At 51.3% G+C, this 20,426-nt stretch overlaps 2 protein-coding genes across 8 annotated transcripts in view; one reads left to right on the plus strand and one right to left on the minus strand.

Moving 5' to 3' along the window:
• The first annotated feature begins 1,336 nt into the window (after positions 1 to 1,336).
• WIPI1 (WD repeat domain, phosphoinositide interacting 1) lies at positions 1,337 to 18,942 on the plus strand. The gene is made up of 13 exons (XM_042833057.1): positions 1,337 to 1,420; positions 2,126 to 2,208; positions 2,995 to 3,164; positions 6,399 to 6,495; positions 10,394 to 10,491; positions 11,455 to 11,547; positions 11,850 to 11,920; positions 12,408 to 12,515; positions 12,599 to 12,763; positions 12,941 to 13,048; positions 14,376 to 14,497; positions 14,901 to 15,001; positions 18,409 to 18,942. Exons 1-13 carry the CDS (start codon positions 1,350 to 1,352, stop codon positions 18,454 to 18,456), a joined length of 1,335 nt encoding a protein of 444 aa, XP_042688991.1. The 5' UTR covers positions 1,337 to 1,349; the 3' UTR covers positions 18,457 to 18,942.
• The window catches only part of ARSG (arylsulfatase G), a 39,712-nt gene continuing 37,980 nt past the window's right edge, over positions 18,695 to 20,426 (minus strand). For all 7 annotated transcript variants that reach the window (XM_042833050.1, XM_042833051.1, XM_042833052.1 and 4 more), the window contains one exon: positions 18,695 to 20,292. In XM_042833050.1, coding sequence (XP_042688984.1) covers positions 19,958 to 20,292 — 335 coding nt within the window. In that variant the 3' untranslated portion in view covers positions 18,695 to 19,957. The remainder of the gene's footprint in view (positions 20,293 to 20,426) is intronic.

A 20,426-nucleotide genomic window follows, 5' to 3' on the forward strand; every position in this document is an offset into this window, starting at 1 on the left:
GGGGATTAATCTAGGCAGATGTATGTGTCCACACGGAATCTGCCTCATTTGGATGGTATTGCATGCAGATCTTTTTTTCCAAAAGTCCTGTGGTGTACACCAAAGTGATCTAGGGCCAATGACTTCAGCACTCACATGAGGATTACTCATCTAATTAGGGGGTTTGCAGGCTCTGCCCCTGTGTTTCTGTGCGCTGTTAATGTCATTGTACTGACTTCTGGAACATTTGTCATTTAGAGATTGGCTTTACTTTTTTTTTTTTTTTTTTCTTTTTGTACTTTTACGGGTAGATTTGACCTCACAAGGTAGCATCAGTCCCATGAATAAGGCTGTTATCTGCACAAACGCAGTAAGTTTAGACCACAGATTTTTAGAAGATCTAGAAGCCTCTTCAAAGCCCTACTTATCTACAGAGGCTGAAATGCGGGGAGAAAGAATCTCTCTGAAAGGAGCACTGTCTTATTCTGCAATCAATGAGAACAAGCATAACCACAAGCGTGTTTTTTTTTTTTTTCTTTCTCCTTACTCCTCGCATGCTTCGGCACCTTGTCCATCCAGCACAGCACCTCCTTTGTCTTATTTATCGCAGCACTCAGGGCGCAGCCTCCGGGACGAGGAGGATTACCGCCCAGGTCAGGTCAACCTCGGCTTTGCTCAGCCGGAAAGCTCCGGAGGCCGATCCCGCGATCCTGCCCTGCCCCCCCAGTGACCGATCTTCCCAGCACTCGACGCGAGTCTCCCAGGCACCTCACGCTGCCACGGCCGTCCCTGCACCATCCCCATCTAACCGCAGAACGGCCGGCTTGGAAGGGGTCTCACAGCCCACCCACTTCCTACGCCCGCCCTGGGCTGCGTTCCTCCAGCAGCTCACACTGCCCAGTACCCCTCCAGGCACGGAGCACCCACATTTCTCTGGGCAGCAGCGCCAGCGCCTCATCGCCCTCCCGGTGAGAAATTTCGGGAGACCTGAATCGCCCTTTTTGAGCTCAGAGCCGCTCCCCTCCCAGCCCGGACGGCAGCGCCGCCGCTCCTCCAGCTGCGCCCCCCCGGCAGCGGCCGAGCCCCGTCTGATGCAACCATAACACCACCGCGTGGTCACGCACGGCTGTTCCCTCCGCCAGCCAATAGCAGCCGGCCCTTCTCCTCCTGTGGGCGGAGCCTCCCCGTCTTCCCAAAGGCGATAGGTCTAAATCCAAGCCAATCAACTGATAGGGCGGTTCCTCGATAAGACCGCGGACCAATGGGAAGCGGCACCGCCTCGAACCGCCAGCACCGCGGAACCGGGGCCGGCGCGGGGGAGGCGGCGGCGCGGCGGGGGCCGGAGCGGGCCGAGCCGCCGCGCCCGCTCCATGGAGGCCGCAGCCGAAGCCCCGGGGGGGCCGGCGGCGCTCAGCTGCTTCTCTTACAACCAGGACTGCACGTAAGCGGGGCGGAGGGGAGATCGAGATCGGCCCGGGGGGAGGGGGGGGGAAATGGGGGAAGGGAGAGAGAACAGAGCTTCCCCCGGCTCTGAATTGCGGCCTGCCCCTCCGCAGCCCAGCGCTGAGAGCCGTCCCCGGTGGCACAGCGAGCACCGCTGGGCTGGAAGCTCCAGTCAGGTTTGCAGACAGTCCCGTGGAGGTGCTGTCAGCCTCCCGTGCCCAAACAAAGAGCAGCGCAGTGCTGCTGACGTGAGCCCGCAGCTGCCAGCACGGGGATTCCGTGCAGCTGCTCGCTGAAGGCCGGGATGTTAATGCTTGGTGTCTGAGCAGAGCCAGCCCTTGGCACGGTTGTGCTGCGTGCCTGCAACCCTCAGCACAGGCAGAGCCACTCTGGGTTCAGAAAGCCCCTGTGTAATGCAGCAGGTGTGTCCCGTGGGCCCTGTCTGCAGGCAGAGAGGTGACTGTCCTCCCAGCAGCCACAGAATCCCATGGGTGACACTGTGGCACATGGATGCTTTGCGGGCTGCAGCATCCTCAGATGGAAAGAGGATGCTTGGCTTTGTTGTATGTAGCTGGCTGAGAGGACGCTGTGCCTTCTCAGACCGCTGTATGATGAAATTACCCATTCCTTTTATCTGCAGGGACTCCTTGTTGTAAATGCACTACTGGATCTAAACCAGTGGGCTTTTGTCTTATCTTTGCAGCTCCCTTGCAATTGGAACCACAACTGGATACAGGCTTTTCTCCTTAAGTTCCGTGGAGCAACTGGACCAGGTCCACGAAAGCAGTAAGTCTCCACTCCCTGAGTGTTGGCACAGGCTTTAGCTATGTTACTGCAATCTGGTTTGTTTTGAGGGAGTGATTCTTCTTAATGGTTTCGCAGCAATGGCATCTATTTCTGCTGCTCACTTACCAGGACAGAAACAGCTCTGGCTGATGCCCTGTGCGTGGCAGCCTTTAAAGCCAACTGCAGCTGTGGAAAAACTCCTGAGCCACTATCAATCACAGTTCCTAGTTATTTAAGTAAATGTTCAAAAGTGTCATTGTAATGGTGCCTTTCCAACGTAAGAGCCCAAACACGGTCACTGCAAGACATACTACACCACTGTTCACCTCAGCAATGGGAAGAGTAAATGTGTCAGCATTCCCATGTCCCAAGAAGGCTAGAAGAAATCAGACACCATGCAGAATGGACAGTGAGTTACACACAGCCATGCCTTACCTTGGTAAGTCCTAGCCATTCACTCATTGCCTCTAGAAAGGTCCCTGACCAAACTGCTCTCATTTCCTTTCATAGGAATGAGCTCTTCCTTTTTTATATCCCACCCCAAAGATTGCTTACAGCTGGAGGGCTCTGCCCAGGAGGGCATGACAGCATTCTGCCTTCAGGAGAGGGTTCATTAAGCCCTTCCTGCTTTGTGCCTGCTATGAGGAATTTTTAATAGAAGCTGATGTTGAACTTCTTAGCCCTGAGCCTAACCCCATTTCTTCCCGAATTGAGCTTCACTTGTCACTGCGAACAAACCAACCATAAACCAAGCTAAAGACTGTCTTGCTTTCCTTCTGTGCCCAGATGAAATCCCAGATGTTTACATCGTGGAGCGTCTGTTCTCCAGCAGTCTTGTGGTTGTGGTCAGTCATGCCAAGCCACAGCAAATGAATGTCTACCACTTCAAGAAAGGGACAGAGATCTGCAACTATAGCTATTCCAGTAACATCCTGTCTATCCGGCTGAATCGTCAGGTAAGGAGCTGGGGAAATGGGTTAGCCAGAGTTGTCCCACTCTGGCTCTTTTACTGGTGCTGACTCTACACAGACCAGAGTCCATCTGGCACCCTGCTGTTCAGCAGAGTAGCAGCAGCCTGGGTTTGTACTGTGTTTGTGCAGAGGGTTTGGAGGGATAGGTCCATGTTCTCTTCTACCAGCTCCACCTCAGTCCTGGTTACCTTTGAGAAAGGAGGAGGGTGGCTGTGGGTATCATCTGCCATAACCACTTCAGAGTCCTTGTTTTCTTAGCAGTTACACAAAGGCTTGTTGTTGTTTGCCTTCTGGCCTACTCACTGTGCAGTTCTGCAAAAAAAAAAAACAAAACAAACACCTTTTCTTCATCTTTGTCCCTCCCCTGGATTCCACATCCTGAATCCAGGACCACCTTGGCCATCTTTGTGCAGATGAGACCGTCAGAGTTTGTAACAAAACCCAGGAGTAATGTGAACCCCATGATGGAGGCAAAAGGCTGCTTCTCAAGTACTGCTAGGGACTGTTTTATTTTTAAAGGAGTAGAAAACGTTCAGGTCATTTGGAAGGAGGCATTTAGACTGTTAGCCTCTGAACTGATGTAGCCTTATGCAGCTCTGAGCCCTGTTGGAAGATTTAAAATCATCTTTCTTTTATCCATAATTATTTTCAAAGTATGTGCCATAAGAAGCTAAAGACATTTTACGATGAAGAAATAAGCAGTCTGGGTAATTGTATGTAATCAGCTTCTCCTCACTTAGCAACAGTGGGACCTGCAGTAAGGTTCTCCCATAAGGAAATGCAGGGTTGACTTTCCAGTAAGGCTGTATTTGACCAGAAGTTCCTGTACTACAATTAAATCTGTCCTAAATGGATTTTTTTCACTTAAGCTTACGATGAAACCAGCAAAATAAGAACTTCCTTTGAATTGCAGATAGATGTGTATGTATAAAAAGAAACTGGGAGGTTCTGCTTAGCATTTCTAGGAGACAAGTATGTGAGTAAAGTAAGTCGAGGATATTTCCTGTGTGCTGCTCCAGTGACTGCATGAAGATGATGTTAAAAATCTATATAAGGCCAAATCTCACATACGCTGTTAACACAGGAAAATGGTAGTGAATAAAACAGGAACCGAACTCAAACAGCGCGTGTTTTGACTTGATCTGTCTGTGAAAAATCCTTGTGCAAACAAGAGAGCCCCTTGGATGTTGCTGATCCACTGGAATTCTTTGTTTCAGGCTCCATTATAACTCACATACACATTAACCTAGGTCACGGTGTGTCTCAGAGCAGAGAGTAAGGCTGTACTGTGAGACCAGTCAGAATCTCCCCTGCAGTCTCCCTGGATTCTCAGTCACTGTGCTAAAACCCTGCTGATTTTTTTTGAGACATTGGATAGTTTTTTTCTGACTGTATCCACATCCAACACATCTGAAGTCCTCGACATACAACTCAGCCACCCCACTGGGTTTGTGTCAGACTTCAGATCTGAAGAGAAACGTGAGGTGCAGTGCCTTGAATGCTGTGCAGCAGTCGCAGCACCAGGCACCTTCTGCGAGGCTCTTTGCACAGTGAGGATAAAACTCATTCCTCATCTCAGCAGGTTTTGCACTGATGTCAGCTGGGGCTGCACAGGAGGCAGAGAACCAGCCCTCTCCAGCTCCCACTGAGCTTACCCAGGCTTCTTTTACCTCTTCACCTCCCACCACCCCTCTTGTGCTTTCCTGGATTTTGTCCCCATCAGCACCAGCATCTCTTGCTACAGCTCTGGCTTGCTGCTTTACTATCATCTGGAGTATTTCCCTTCACCTGTACATCAACAGCAGTGCGTTCTGCAGTTCTGGGAAAGTACGTGGTGGCTTTGCTGAAATCAGCTGTATAAATATGACTCTGACAGTCCCTGCTAGCAAGTTGATGGCTGTTACTGTAGAAAAGGCAAAGTCTTCCTGGAAATGCAAAATGGCTGTGACACAGCCCCAGATGCTGTGGTTAGCAGGAATAGAAGTGGGAAGGAGTTTGATCTGAGAGTAATGGTGGAGCAAGGAAGATTTTCTAATGTGGGTGTTTTCAAGTTAGTAACTAAACTCCACATTTAGATACTAAATAAGTGGCCTCATTTCTAAGGAGGTGGAGGCTCTGTACATCCTGTACATGGATTTGGGTGCTTCAGCTATAGGAGCTTGGGCACAGTCTGGCCTCACACTTTTATTGGGATGTTTTCAGAGTTTCTGGACACATGGCACTAATGTAGGTGGAGCTGTGCATACCCAGGGTCAGAAAGCACAGCCCTCCAGTCAAATCCAAAGCCTGGTCCCCAAAAAGCCTCTATGTAAAATGCCTCTGCAGAAACTCATAGAGATCTGGACCATGCTGAGACACAGAGCAAAGCAATCACAGAAATGATGGCCCAGTGCTAAAGTGACAACATTAGGCTTCCTTTTTCCTTTCTGCCTTTCCTGCCTGCGGTTTGGCAGCTCCTCGCTCCACAGCTGCCTCCTGCTGGGTGGGTGTTTGTTGCTGATGAGTTCAACAGAAGAGGTGCAAGCATATAAGCTTGGAAATACCCTGCCTGTCTGCCAAGATGGTGCAAACACTAGGTGTGAAGCACCAACCTCTGTGACTATCCCTGAACAAACTGTTCCTAGCCCAGTTTTAAGCAATTCTGCCTCACAACTTTGGGCACATGAAGCACAGTCTTGCCTGCTTATGCTGACACATTAGCTTTAGCAGTAGTGGGAGGCCCACCACGTAATTGCTTGCTTCCAATTTGGGAAAAAGTCAGGGCAAGGGCAGGAAATCCCATCTGCAGGCAGGCTAACAAGCAGGACTAGCAGCCTCTCTGTTCCCTGGTCTTTATGATCACAGTAGTTTGCTGTAAAAAGAACTGCAAAGAGAAGTTAGGGTAGAAATAGATGCTAACCAAGACCCATGGCAAGGGTATAACCAAGGTCTGTCTTTGTGTTCTTAGGGCTAGGGATGTGGAAGATCAGTTTGTAGAGTAACAGAGGTGTTGTTACCATGTTTTATGTGCTTTCTAAGGCAAAACCAGATGCAGTCAATTCTCAGAAGCAGAGCCATCCAAAATCAAAGGGTGTCCAGTGGGAGGGGATGTAGAAGCAGAAGAGGTCATTTTTCTGCAGCATTACAGCAAAATCCCTGCTGAGTTTTTCCAGCAGCAATATTTGAGTGTGCCAAGTATGGGAGCAGTGCTGGTGAGGCTCTGTACCTGTGTCCTTGCAGAGGCTGGTTGTTTGCCTGGAGGAGTCAATTTACATCCATAACATAAAGGACATGAAGCTCTTGAAGACTATCCTGGATACACCCCCAAATACAACAGGTAAGCAAAGGAATCTGTGTGTAAGGGAGAGGTGAGCTCTGCAGGAGCTTTCCATAGCCACAGTATTTGTTTTAGAATTCAAACCAGCCTGTGGTGTGTATATTCTTAGCAGCATGATTAATTCAGCACTGGGGAATCAGAAATGTATGGAGGCAGTCAGTCAGGCTGATGAGAGAAGAAACCCTGCTCTGTCCTGAGTAAATGCTCCGAAGACAGCAGCACGGTTCGAGTTAAGTTCAGTCCCTTCCCATCCTGGAAGGGATACCCATGCAGCTCACGGCTTGCTGGAGCACAGCTTTGTTCCCTGTTACAAGACCAAAGCTGTAAGGCAGGCCAGGACTTCAAACTCCCCTCCACATACAGGGCAACTGCATGTACTCCTTGTGGGGCTCCCAACCCCTCCCTTCAGCGTGCCCTGTGTCAGAGTCCCACAGTGCTTTCCCTCAGGACAAAGGGGCCCTGCTTCCCTGCTGCCAGCGTGAGTCAGCTGTGGAGGCAGGCACACCTTGGCGCTCCCTGCAGACCTGCTGCACACCACAGGCACGCTGCTCCGCCAGGCTCCTGTGATCAATTAGCTGCTCAGAGCAGCTCCCAGAGCGAGTAGTGTTGCATAGAGCACCTGGGACAGAAAACACAGCCAGGCACAGCGCTGATTCCACCATGCCTCTGAGCCAGCCCTGCCAAGGAGTTCCCCGAGCTTGGGCTGCCACCTGGTATTGTTCCACACGCAGGAGAAACCCGCAGGGCAGGGCAGGTGGCTGCGCAACAGATTTTCCCTGCAGTGTGGGGTGAATCCTGCTGATGGGGAGGAGGAGTTTTTAGCAGTGAGCAGGGAAGCCTGGCCGAGCGCCCGCGGCAGCGCTGCCGGATGGAGCTGTGACATCCCGGTCGCAGACTGCAGCAGCCTTCCAAGGGCGGTTGGTTGTGAAGTTATTGATGTGCTCATGCCTGGCTTCTGGGCTTTCAAGGGATGCTGTTCTGGCTTCTCCCCTGACCTAATTCAGGTCTTAACAGATGGCTTCCTCGCGTAGATTAAACATACTAAATACTGCAAATATAATTAAAGTTTAAAACCTTCCTGAGAAAGCCCAGCAGCAGCATGCAGGAAGGGGATATTCTGGGCCTGGAGCTGTTCTGATCAGGTCACGGTTTAAAAGCAGCAGCAATCAGCAGTCACTGGGACAGGACTAGGCTGCTGCGGATCGTAGGACTTCATGCAGGCTTAATTTTCTAAAACCCTTTCACCACAGCAGCTGTCATTGAAATGAGCTGAGTGACAAGTGCTGTGACACGTGTGCTCCCTTTGTCCCCCGGCATCTGCTTGGCTCCCAAGCCTGACCCCAAAGACAGCGTGTCCAGGAGGCCAATGCAGGCCCAGCCTACTGCTCCTTTTCGGAGCAGGGATCTGGGGATTTGCTGCACACCCATGGGGATCACTGCAGGATCGCTGCCTGGCGCTGTGCAGGACTCAGCTCCCAGCCCATCGATTTCCTTCAGCTTGGGCCGCACAGGAGGGACTGCAGGTCGAGCAGCCCATGCTGCTGTCACACGGCTGAGGGAAGTGCAGTGACCTCGGGCTCCCCTCGCACACACATGCCAGGAGAAGCGATGCTTCCTGCGGGGCGATGTGCGCAGCCTTTCCAGGATGATCGCACGCGCCGCGGGCTGCCGCTCGGTAATGTCTGGCCAGCCTCCTCCATGCAGGAGAGGAAAATGCCCGGGGTGGGCGAGTCTGTTGTTTTTCATGCATGCTCAAATAAGGAGTGAATTTCTCTCCTGAGAGGAAACCACACTGCTTAGTCGTGAGCTTTCAGCTCCAGGCAAGCACATGAGCCAGGCTGATTGCTCGTGCATGAAGCAAAGCCCCTGGGAAGCACGGCTCTGCAGAGTGGGGCTGTCTGTCACCATCATCATGCTTGCTGTTCAGGAGAGCACTGGTGGCTCTTGTCCTCTGGGAGTCCCAGACCAAACTGCTCCAGGGAGGGCAGGAGAGCCCCAGGGAGGCTGTGCGGTGACTCGTGTCACAGGCAGGATATGCACTGGGGTTGTTGTGCTTGTAGACATGCAGACACATGCAGACATGTAGACACTGTGAGGGCTGATCTGAGGAAACAACTGCAGCTTTAGAAAATACTTGAGGTGATTCCCTTGAACTCCGAGACCCCACTGGACTTGCTGCCCTGGCAGCAAAACCAAGTTTCTCCCATGCTGTAGGTGTTTCTCCACGCTACCAGAGGAAACCCCCTGTGATGTGGCAGCTACAGAGATGCTGTACTGAGCCATGCCCACTGACCCTTGCTAGGCTGCCAGGTGCCAGGACCAGAAGAGCATTTTCAAAGGCTGCCGTATGGCTTGTGCTCTGTGTTCTTTGTACGTCCCTGAGGTCAGCTCAGTACACTCACATCTGTGTTTTCCCCTGGCCTGGTTTCCCATTTGCTTCTCCCAGACAGGCGCATAGCAGAGGAAGAGGGTGACTCACACCGGCCGGCTCACAGCTTGCTTTGTTGAGCTGCAGCCTTCCCTAGGCCCTCACTAGAAGGAGTAACACCGACCCCCGGTGCTGTCTGGGCTGAGGAAGACCCTCCTCAGACACACAATTGCTCTTTTCAGCAGTCTCAGAGCTGTCTGTGTTCCCCTAGCCTGCCTTTCTTGGGTGCCATCACCTCTGCTGGCTCTGCTCCACTTCCCTGCCTCGCACACAGTCCTTGGCACGATGTAAATGCTTCTCATTGATAGGGAGTGGACCTCAGGGGCCTCTGGCCCATCCTGAAGCTCCTGGCTGTGCTGCGGTCTCTTTGTTTAGTTATAAACAATGACCTAAAACAAGATCTTCAGCTGATTCTTCCCTACTGCTGGGCCGGGGCCAGAGCAGTGTCCTGACATGACAGCTTGCAATGTCCGTGCGCGTGTCCGTGCGCATTTGTGCCTGTGTGCGTGTGTCCTGTTTGGGCAGTGAGGAGCACAGCCCTGCAGCCTTTAACCCTGCAGCTTCCTCCCCACGTGGGGGACGTGGGACCCCTGGGTGGCAGCCAGGAAGCTGGGGTCGTGCTGAGCCCCCGGCTGAGTGCTGGGATGACTGGGAGCACGCAGACACGGGGCAGGAAGCAAGTGAGATCCATTGCTATGTGTGACATGATCCATTGCGATGATCCTCAGCCAGCAGCAGAAATGAGAGGCAGGAAGAGGTGCTCCGTTCCTGGGTCACCGGGGGGACAGGCGGATGGACAGCCCTACACACACACTCATCCATCCCTGTTGTTTCCTGCAATTCCTGCTCACTTGAAAGGGGATGTTTGGGAGACTTTATTCTCATGTTGGCGTAAAAACAGATGCTTATTAAAGGGAAGAAATCCTCGTGTGGGTAAAATTCAGCTCAGCTCAAGTTCCTCATCTTCCAGAACCTCCCTGCACAACTGTGGCATTTGCTTTATCTCTCTCTGCTTCCCTTTTCCTCTCAGGGAAGGAAGTGGCATTGCCCGGCCCCATGGCTGCAGCTCAGAGCTCCAGCTGTGCTCTTAGCCCTCCTTACATCTGCAGTTGTCAGATATGCCGGGACAGGAGCCCTGTTAGCCCTGAGACCAACGGTCCTTTGGTCCCTACATTCTTGCCTTCTCAAAGGAGGTGATTAAGGAGAAGAAGGGAAGAGCTTCAGCAGGACAGGGGCTCTCTCAGGTCAGGATTTGGGGAGGCCGTGGCGGGGTGCAGGAGCCATACTGTCCCGTACCAGCAGGTGTCCCCACGGCTGAGGCGTTGCCAGCATCCAGCTGGCGCGCACCCGGTACCGGACACCATCCCAAAATGTGACAGCACCCGAACCCCTGCGGTGTCCATGGCCACGTTTCTGCTTTCTTTGCTCCACCAGCAAACAACCTCAGCTGTGTCCTTCTTGCCCTGCCAGGTCTGTGCGCTCTCTCGATCAACCACGCCAACTCCTACTTGGCTTATCCCGGCAGCGCAACCAGCGGAGAGATCGCACTTTACGACGGAAATACTTTGGTAAGTGTGAAGCTCGCCCATTTGGATACCGGCAGGGACTGAAAACAAACAGAACCACAGCAGAGCCAACAGGGCCTTGGGGAAGGATGAATAAATGCACTCTGCTGCGCTGCAAGGAATATTTGCCTGGGGCAGGCACATTCCCTATCCCCTTTGCCTGGACGTCGCACAAAGCAGACAGCCTCTTTGAGATCAGAACATCCATTTCCCAGTACTGGATAGTGACCCATGCTTGAGGTTGGCACAGACAGGGCTCAGCGAGCTTCAGCCTCACGCCCAGAAGGAGTGATGTGAGCTGGGTGGCTCATAGAGCTTGGAGCTGCTCCAGGCGTAGGATGTGGGCAGCTGCTTTGCCGTGCCACAGGCTGCAAGGGATGCTGAACTCCAAGCCATGTGGAGGACAAGGTGCTCACATCCTCCTCAGGAAATTTGCCCCTGGTTAGGAGCAGGGTTGTGCTTATCTGCGGTTTATGCCAGTGTTTTGGATTACATAAGGCTGCTGCTCTGTACATGCAGCAGGAGCTGGAGATCTACAGCAGAGGAGAGCAGAGCACATATGGGGAAAACACACTGCTGCTGTGGGGAAATGTTAGCAGGAGCCAGGGCTCCCCACAGGCAGTGGGGCCACAACAGTATCTGCTGTACAGCCAGAGTGTGTAGAGCCAAGGCACAAAGAAATGCCAGGCTTTGGAGGCACGGCTGCGAGCCTGCAGCCTGCTTGAGGGGCAAGGAGCTGAGGACATCTGTGTCCAGGAGGAGTTTTTGATAAGCACAGTGCCTGTAGCAGGTGGAGAGTGAGCTCGAGGCAGGGCAGGGACTGTTGGAGGGATACCAGAAGTGCAGCACAGTCCTTTGAATACACATGGGCAGTTCTGCCTAGGGCATGAGGCAAGAACGCCCTGTGCTTACGCAGTTTGAGAAGCAGTGTGTCACTTTACTCTCACATCACCCTCTGTCCTACAGAAAACAGCCTGCACGATTGCTGCCCACGATGGGCCTCTGGCTGCCCTAACCTTCAACTCCACCGGGTCGAAGCTGGCGAGTGCTTCTGAAAAAGTGAGTGAGCACTGCTGGGAGCAACCTCCTTGCCACTGCCAGCCCGTGGCTGGCAGAGGAACACAGCCAGCCTTGGAGCATGGAATGGAGGGACAGGGGGATGTTGGGGCAGCCCCTTTTTAAACACAGCTTCCCAGGAAGGGGCACTCAGGTAACTGACTTATAGGAGGACAGCATATTGTGCCCATATTGACCCAAGGCTGACAAACAGAGCCTCTACACATTCTGAGTTTCCTTGGTGTGTCAGGTCTTGTGCTCTTTGCCCTGCTCCTGTGTGATCTTTCCATCTGCATTTTTTGCAGGGCACAGTCATTCGTGTATTTTCCATTCCTGGTGGGCAAAAGCTCTATGAATTCCGTCGAGGGATGAAAAGGTCAGTTCATGCTTCTATCAGTGACAAGTACACAGAGGGCTCCTGGAGCAGAAATGTAAACACAGGGACAGAGCACCGTCAGATCCTGGCAGCTTTGGCATCTTTTGCAGAAAGAAAACAAGAGTGAGCATATCAGATAGAAATGTCATTGTGCCAGACAGCCGAGCTGCACCCAGCTGCCTCCAGCAAGCTTAGCAATTCCATTCAGTGTGTCACAGAACAGAGCAATCACAGAGAACAGAGGTGGATTCAGTCCATCTTCTCTGTCCATTTTTTGTTTCTTACTTGAAATAATGAAGTCTTCAGAGCTATCATCCTAATTCTTCTCAAAGGAGGTGTTTTGAAACAGCTAAGCCACTTGCACAGAGCCCAAGTCTTGATGGCAGGGGTGGGCTGGGTCTTCTCTCTCACTGTCCTCTGTGAGCAATACCTTGCAGTTCCCATGCAGTGGGGTGCCAAGTAGTGAATGGTCTGTGCTTGGCCCTAGGTATGTGAATATCAGCTCTCTGGTGTTCAGCATGGATTCCCAGTTCCTGTGTGCTTCGAGTAACACAGAGACAGTGCACATCTTTAAACTGGAGCATCTCACTGACAGGTGAGGGAGTAACCTGAGCTAACCTGCTCCAGGAGTGTCCATTTTGGACATCTGCCTGTACAGCCCTGTTTGTCTCCCCTCAGCCGGCCAGAAGAGCCACCAACCTGGAGTGGGTACATGGGAAAAATGTTCCAGGCTGCCACCAACTACCTCCCTGCCCAGGTGTCGGGCATGATGAACCAAGATCGAGCCTTTGCCACTGTCCGCCTCAACATCTCTGGACAAAGGAACATCTGTGCCCTCTCCACGTACGTACTGACATCTGTGTCCCACTGCCACACCAGCCTTCAGGCAGACACAGCTATGGATGCTTACGTCCACTGCTGTGCCTGTCACCTTGCACCCTGCAGAGCACACAGGCTATATTTGCTGCCAGTGTGTGCATGCAGCTGTTGTGTTTGAACTCGTGATGCTTTTCTCCTTAGGATTCAGAAGCTGCCCCGACTGCTGGTGACTACATCTGATGGACATCTCTATATCTACAACTTGGACCCACAAGATGGAGGAGAGTGTGTCCTAATTCAGAAACACAGGTAAATGCCCCTCCAGCGCATTGATGTTCCCTACACATTTGAGATAAATGCTGATCCTTAAAAACTAAGAAGGGGAAATTTTACCTGCAAGCACAAAATGGAATTGTAGGAGCAAGAACATTGGAACTGAGTTGTGATTTTAGCTGCTTGATCTAGCAGACATCTGTGAAGACTGCGTCAGTGGCAGGGACATGGGGCAACGTGCAGAAGAAAGCAGGCACATCTCAGGCAGCTGCGGGACGTAGCCTAGATGGCAGAGGTGGGCTTGAGGAGATGCCTCCATCAGACCCGAGGGTGGCAGAGAGCACAGCACCTCTCCCAGGCATCGGCGGGTTCTCAGAGCCAATTGTGGGGCTGCGATCGTGTGGAGCAGCTCTGGGAGCTTCCGTCAACAAAACCTCACACACACGCCTGCAGGCACGCAGCGCCTCAGCAGAGCCTTCCGTGCTGCCGTTCCGTTTGTATGCCAATTTGATTAAGCACGTAACCCCGCATCTGGGCTGCTTGGCTCCAGATGTGAAGCCTTTGGGGTGGGGTGCGATGTAACATGCGCTGGAAGCCAGGACGTGGCTGGCAGCCAGGAAAATGCCAACAGATTTTTAAAAGCCGCAAAACAAAAGCGCTTCAAAGCTGCGCTGTCCAGCGTGCTCCGGCTGCCGGCCTCCCGACTCCTTCAGACACTGCTGACCCCCCTCCCGTGCTCCCATTGTGCTGTGGCTGTCCGGAGCTGGCAGCCCTGCGTTGTATGTGGGTTCCTCTTTTAGCATCAGAGGACTGAAAAGGGCCCTTGGGTCATGAGTTACATTACATCATACTATATCTCTGCTCAGGCTCCGTCCGAAACTAGCCAGCGCTGCTTTTCCCATCTAGTCCACTCCTGTTGGAAGCCCTTTAGAGCCCCCTCCATGATTAGAAACACTGTTTGCCTTTGTAACCTAAAGCTTTTGTGGTCAATCTGTTCCCTTCTATTCTCATGCCAGCATTGTCCTCTAGCTGAAGTACTGCTTTCCCTATCTTCTGCATCCCCCTGCTTCATTTGGAGAGCACAATGATCTCCTCTTCTGCAGCGCTGTTAGGGCTGCAGTCAAAGTTTCGATGCAGTGTTACAAATCATAGAACTGTAGGATGGTTTGGGATAGAAGGCACCTTTACAGACCATCTAGTTCCAGTCCCTACTTGGCATTAGCCTGGGCACCTTCCAGCTCTTCAGTTGGGTGATGTGCCTCAAGGAGACTCGAGTGCAAATGTGTGTCTCAGCTAGTGCTGGGGGAGGAATGAATGGGATCAGAACTAACTCTTCTTCCCTCTTTTGCTCCTGTACAATCAGTCTGCTCAGCTCAGGAAAAATGGAGGAGAACAAAGAAAATGACCTTCAGCCTCCATTACCTCAATCTTATGCAGCAACTGTAGCCAGACAAAGTACAGTGCCTTCAACTTCGACCATGCCAGGTAAGCACCACACCCTCCCTTTCTTGGAGCAAAGAAAGCAAGACAGCCCCTGTAGCAAAGTGGGAAGTCTCTGAACAATCAGATGTTCACTCTAACCATAAACAGTCCATGTGCAAGGCGCACTGGGGCAGCAGGGCCTTCTGCAGCTCACCCAGTTCATTCTATTGGGAATGGGTCAGTTATTTTCTGCTCTGCTTGCCTGGACCCATTGCCAGGCAGCTGCAGTCCACTCCTGATAGGTAGTGTTGATTGTGATACCTTTCCCTTCTGCTGCCCCCAAGTGCTCTGCCAAATGCCAGAGAAATCAGGATGTGTTAAAGCAATGATAACAGCGTTGCAGCTGTTTGTTTCCAGCCTCATAGCACCCATTTATCAGCAGTGCTTTGCATTTCCACTTTTGCAGGTTATTCGGAGGATGGTGGTGCCCTGCGAGGAGAGGTTATCCCAGAGCATGAGTTTGCAACTGGACCAGTGTGTCTCGACGATGAGAATGAGTTTCCTCCTGTGAGCATTCAGGACCCCTAAAACAGCAATTCAACCCCAATGCTAAGAAGAAAGTATTAACCTCTGACAGAAGAAATTCTGTTGCCCTGACCTTGTCCCAGTTAGCTGTGAAGCTTAGAATAACTAATTCAGGTACAGGGAGAGTGCCAGGAACATCACACCCCTACGACATGGCAGCTGGGATGGGGCAAGGATGATCAGCCTCATAGGTAGAGAGAGACCTGAACAAATGAGCAGAATGAAGTTCAGATGCAGAACGGATTTCAGATCCAGACCTGACCTTTGTGCCTTGCTCAGATTTCTAGTATTATCAGGAATAGCGTTAATTTGAACAATGCCATCATTTAGAAATAAAAACTTAGTTTTCCCTGTTGGATTTTCAATCAGTTGTATTAGCTTATGGAAAACAACTGGAACATACCTGAACCTCATCAGCCCTCTGGAAATATCTCATTTCCAGAAAAAGAAACAAAGCAAAACAGATTTTTAAGCCATTGTTTTGTTTTTTTAAGTGGCACTTTCTCAGTTACTGTTGGAAGAACATACTGGCTTTATAAAATCTAACTTAAGCCTGGCAGTGTCGCTCCCACTCTTCTTCCTGTTATATAAGCATTTACTGTGTTAAATGCTTGACCCCTAATTGGACAGATAGTGCTTACACTGCTGTGATCTGGCTGTAATCAGCAGCATCTTCATGATAGTAATGCATTAATACAGCAGAATATTGTAATGGATTTCAAGCTGTAGACTTGGCAGACTTTGGAATTCCTTACTCCACTTTCACATATCCTGCTGTTGGAGATTTGCCTGAAGAAGGAGGAAGTAAAAATTTCATTGGGATCCCAGGATTTGTTCCATATGCTGGGGCTGACCTCCTCTGTAAGGCACTTTCAAATTAAGTGATGCAAAGAGTTATTTATATAAAAGATGACTAATTCGTGCCTCCCTTTGAAACTCAGCCTAAACGCAGCTCTTCAAGTCACATAAATCTCAGGCTGATTCTCTTTACCTGTGCCACAGCTTGTTGGAGACAGAGCACGAGAGTTTCTATTTCTCCCTCTCCATCCCCTAAGGAGGACATTTCAGTGTCTCCCATCTGGTCAAAGCCTTTGGGCCGCAGAGCAGCTGCAAGGAATGTCTGAGGAGCAGCACAGCCAGAGAGAAATCCTTTGCTTCCTTCTGACGAACCTGCTCTTTGAGCATGTGGTTTGGGGCCATGCAAATGCCAGCAAGCAGGAACCACGCTGCTCCTGAATGAGCCTGCCTGCTGGGACTGCGCTGTAAAAACCGGCCCCAAACCCCTGCTGTACAGGCAGGGGTTTTTATTAAATGGACTTTGATCTGTCAAAATCCTGTGCTGTAATTAACCTGACGGAGCAACTTAACATGTGTAACGTTAGGGAGGAGGCGGTGTGAGAGGGAAGGAGCTTTTCAGAAACGCTCCCTGATACGGCAGCTTAGCAATTGGAGCTTCCAGATAAAGTGTGTACAGTCAGGACTTCAGCTTTGCCCTCCATTGCTGACGGTGATGTGTTTTGCATCTGCTCTGCTCGCTGGCGCTGGCTCCCGCTGTGTGCTGCATAGGGAAACTTGGTTGGGATGTTTTGATGTTCTGAATTTCACTCAGCTTCGCTGTTTTCTCAGCGCTGAGCAGTTTGGTGACTCGGCCAAGAGGGGTTTCAGGGATCGGTCACTTCTGTGCAGAGAAGGAGGGAGAAGAAAACTGACCTTATCCAACAAAAATGTTTTGACAGCGTTCTGTTTTGCGGAAACATGGGAAGGGTTTTGTTTGTTTTCCAATGTGCAACAAAAAGACATTTAAAAACCTCAAAACTTGTGACAAAATGGAATATTTACCCACAGCCCACGAGCACGGCTTTGAACTCAGACGTACTTCTGAGGAGGAACAGCAATGCTGAGACCCAGCGGATCCTCTCCATTTTGAAATGGTTTGCCTTCCCCTGACCTCAAGTTCTGGTGAGCAAGACTTCAGAGGCTCAGCTGTTAATAACAAGGAAATGCAGCTTCGGTCTAATGCACAATCTGTGGCTGATGGTAGAAAACTGCTTCTTCATTAAATGGAAGGAGGGACAGGTCAGAGAAGAGAGAAGCACAAGGAGGGCTTGTAAAAACACCTCAATAAGAATGAATGTGGCTATTGCTGTTGATGATGCCAGCCCTGCTGAAGTATCCTGTAGCAAGAGGTTAAGCAAGTTCAATTATGTGTCTTGCTTACACTGATGGGCTGGATTAAATGCTCTCAGGTCTCCTAGGAGCTCTGGAGTAACTGTGATCTTCTGCAGAAGGTACTCTGGCATTATTGAGATGGACAGCAGGCTGAAGGAGAAGGTGAAGAGAAGATGCTGTGCCTCAGATGGGCTCAAGGAAGCAGCACTGCACCCTGAACTGAGCAATTGGACGGCGTCGTGGGAAGAACGAGCCCAGCTGTGGCTGCAGGCAGTTGGGATGGTCCCTGCCATTCTCACCAAGCAGTTGCCACCTCTCTGCAGGTTCATTGGTGTCACTGAAGCTTCTAGCAGTGTCAGAAACGTTGGTGTGTGTTCGCAGCTGGCTGCTCAGCCTCAGCAGGCACCACAGGGTAGGGCTGTGAGGTTCCACATAAGAAACTCCATAGGATTCAGTAAGAATGAAGCCAGATGGTGCATGTGGCATGTGTTCATACATCAGTAGCTCATGTGAAGTGTTTCAGAGTCTTTGCTGCTCCCACTTTCCTCTCTCTGGCTGCTTTATGACTAAATGGTTTTGGCGATACCTAGGATTGGTTTTGCCTTGCCTTGTTCAGGTTGGATATTAGGAACAACTTCTTATCTGAAAGCGTAGTCAGACGTTGGCACAGCTGCCCAGGGAGGTGGGGGAGTCCCCATCCCTGCAGGGGTTCTAGAACAGTGCAGATGTGGCACTGAGGGATGTGGTCAGTGGGCACGGTGGGAGCAGGTTGGGCTTGGGGATCTTAGTGCTCCTTTTCGATCTTAACGAGTCAATCATCCTCTAATTCTATAATTCAATCTGAGTTCCATCTGCAGTCCCCAGCGATGCACACTGTGTTCCATTCTCCTACTGTGCCAAAGCTGAACTTCTAGGGGAGCTGGTGGGGCAAACCCAGCTCACCCAGAGTGACCCCAGTCCTGCAAGCAGGGCTGCACTCAGTGCCATGCCCACCCCAGGAAGGACACAGCACCAAGGCAGCTGGTTCCAGTTCCCAAGGCTTTAAATTTGGGGAGGGGGGGGGGGGGAGTAAATAAATAAACCTCTAACAAATCTGCCTTTGAGTGGAAAGTAAAACACTGCAGGACATCCCTCCCCTTCTCCTCCCATGTACGTAAAACCAACTTGAAACACACCCTGTTGCTGGGAAAAGTAAGGCTGTTCTGTTTTGATTTTGGTAGATAATCTTGTGCCGTGGAGGTCAGTCGGGCAAAGCGAAGAGGTCATGATGGAAGCAAACATCCGTGTGCAGGACAGCTGCTGGGAAGTGCTTTGGAGCAGCCAGGAATCTCGAAGAACAGCTTCGTGAGTCTTCAAGAAGACTAAAAAAATCCAAGGTGGGCCACTGCTTTTAGCCAAAGTACGTGTGAGTGAATAGCTGGTCCTGCTCACCCCTTGTTTTTAATCCTTGTCTGGGTGGGGTGTCCATGTACTGTATGCACGTTGCTATATTTAACAAACCATATGTTAGAACCACATTGTAAATGCTAATTTAATCAGATCTGTATGTAACCAGGATTTTATATACCTGTTTTACCCGTTTCTAATTTATGCTGTTTTATGTGTATAAATGTACTTATAAGAAGATATATTAAACTTATGTCTTTGTACAGTACATACTATTTTACCCAAGCAAAGTATTTTTGCAGTGACACAAGAAAAGATGCGATTTGCTACAGCTAAAGACAGAATAAAGTCACAGTCCGTCCCTGGCAGCTCGCTGCCCGTGCTCCTGCTGTTCTTTGTGGGGCCCTAAAGATGTCAGTCTTGATTAAGCTTTAGCAAGTGGGTTTGGGGCTCTGCTGAGAGGTTGGTGGCTCCGGCACCATCCGGACCCAGCCCAGCCCAGCCAAAGCCACACTGTGCTGCTGTGGGAGGCTGTGGGCCAGTGCTAATTGCAAACGGTTGGGCAGCCCCTCTAATTTCAGCAGTGCTGCCCGTAATTACAACTCCCAGTGGCTGGTGTAACACCTTGCTTTGCTTGAGACAAGCCACTTACGGCTTGTCCAAAGAAAGACCTGGGTGCGTAATTTGGAGTCCAAATGTGTTTCAGAAAACCCTCACTCAGTTGCTGGGAAATCCTGGTGGTTTCTGTGTTTCAGTTGCAACTTCAGTTTTGCCTCTGCAGCTCCTCAGGCTTTTGCATGTGCCCACAAATGTCCCACAAGAGCCTCGCCCAGCCCTGCAGCATCGCATCGGGGTTGGTAGGAGCTGAGTCTGCCTGCAGCACTGGGCTGCCTGGACACCTTGGGACCCTCTCTCTGAGCTCCCTGGAAGATGCATATACACGGTTGACAGGAAGCAGTTCCTCCAGTTCTGCATTGCACACCTGTTTACACAAAGCCTTTCAAAATATCAGGACTCAGATACTTCTCCCAAGACAATCTCTGGCCTCCGCTATGCAGTGCACAGCAGCTGCAGGACACACCAAGCATCCCATCTAGCAAGATGTCAGGGACATGTAGCCCTGCAAAAAGCCCAGAGCCAGCAGGTGCTGCAGTGACTGCTCCAGCCAGGGGACAGTGCTGCTCTGCATAGAGCTGCAGCAAACGGGACCCTCTGCTCCCTCACACACAGCTGAGGGAAGGCTCTGTGCAAGACGTAGAGCACGGGGAGTTGCAGCCTCCATCCCTGCCCTCTGGGCCAACCTCAAGCCTGCAGCCAGCATGAACAGCAGTCCCATTCACAGAAACCAGGATTGGAAGAGAAGCAGCTTGAGCAATGATTTGCTTACACACAAAGCCGTGTTGCTCTTCTGTCCGTGCGCTGGTGCAGCGAGGCTGTGTGAGATGTGGCTGTGTGGCACCGGCAGGCCTCGTGCTGTGTGCTGCAGCAGGGCACCGCTGCCGGGTCCTTGGAGTAGTCTGCAACCGTGATGTTGTCTGTTGCAATATCCTCCAGGGCCTGGGCATAAGCCCTGCTGATTGCAGGCAGCACTGCCTGATACTCCCTGGATGCCACGTCCAAAGGCTCCTGCTCCTGGATATCGCGATCCAAGTTGAAAATGAGCGGTGGCCAGTGATGCTCTTCTAGCCCAATGCTTCCATCACAAGCCTTAGCCCCTCCTAGGGAGGAAAAGAGAAACACAGTGCAGTGCCAGGCTGCTCACTGCTGCCCAGGTATCACCTCCGTGTCGGCCCTTTGCCACCATAGTGGCTTTGGGAGCCCTTTGCTAGGGCTGTGACACGCACACCCTCCT

Source organism: Centrocercus urophasianus, unplaced genomic scaffold (genome assembly GCF_019232065.1).
Source record: "Centrocercus urophasianus isolate 14NV4802_14NV808 unplaced genomic scaffold, USGS_Curo_1.0 seq_40, whole genome shotgun sequence".
NCBI lineage: Eukaryota > Metazoa > Chordata > Aves > Galliformes > Phasianidae > Centrocercus > Centrocercus urophasianus.

Excerpts from the sequence above, each read along its gene's own strand:
- WIPI1 (XM_042833057.1), top strand. The coding sequence starts at position 1,350 with ATGGAGGCCGCAGCCGAAGCCCCGGGGGGGCCGGCGGCGCTCAGCTGC. Across the intron at positions 6,496-10,393 it reads TACACCCCCAAATACAACAG|GTCTGTGCGCTCTCTCGATC; the intron begins GTAAGCAAAGGA and ends TTGCCCTGCCAG. Across the intron at positions 11,921-12,407 it reads TTCCGTCGAGGGATGAAAAG|GTATGTGAATATCAGCTCTC; the intron begins GTCAGTTCATGC and ends GCTTGGCCCTAG.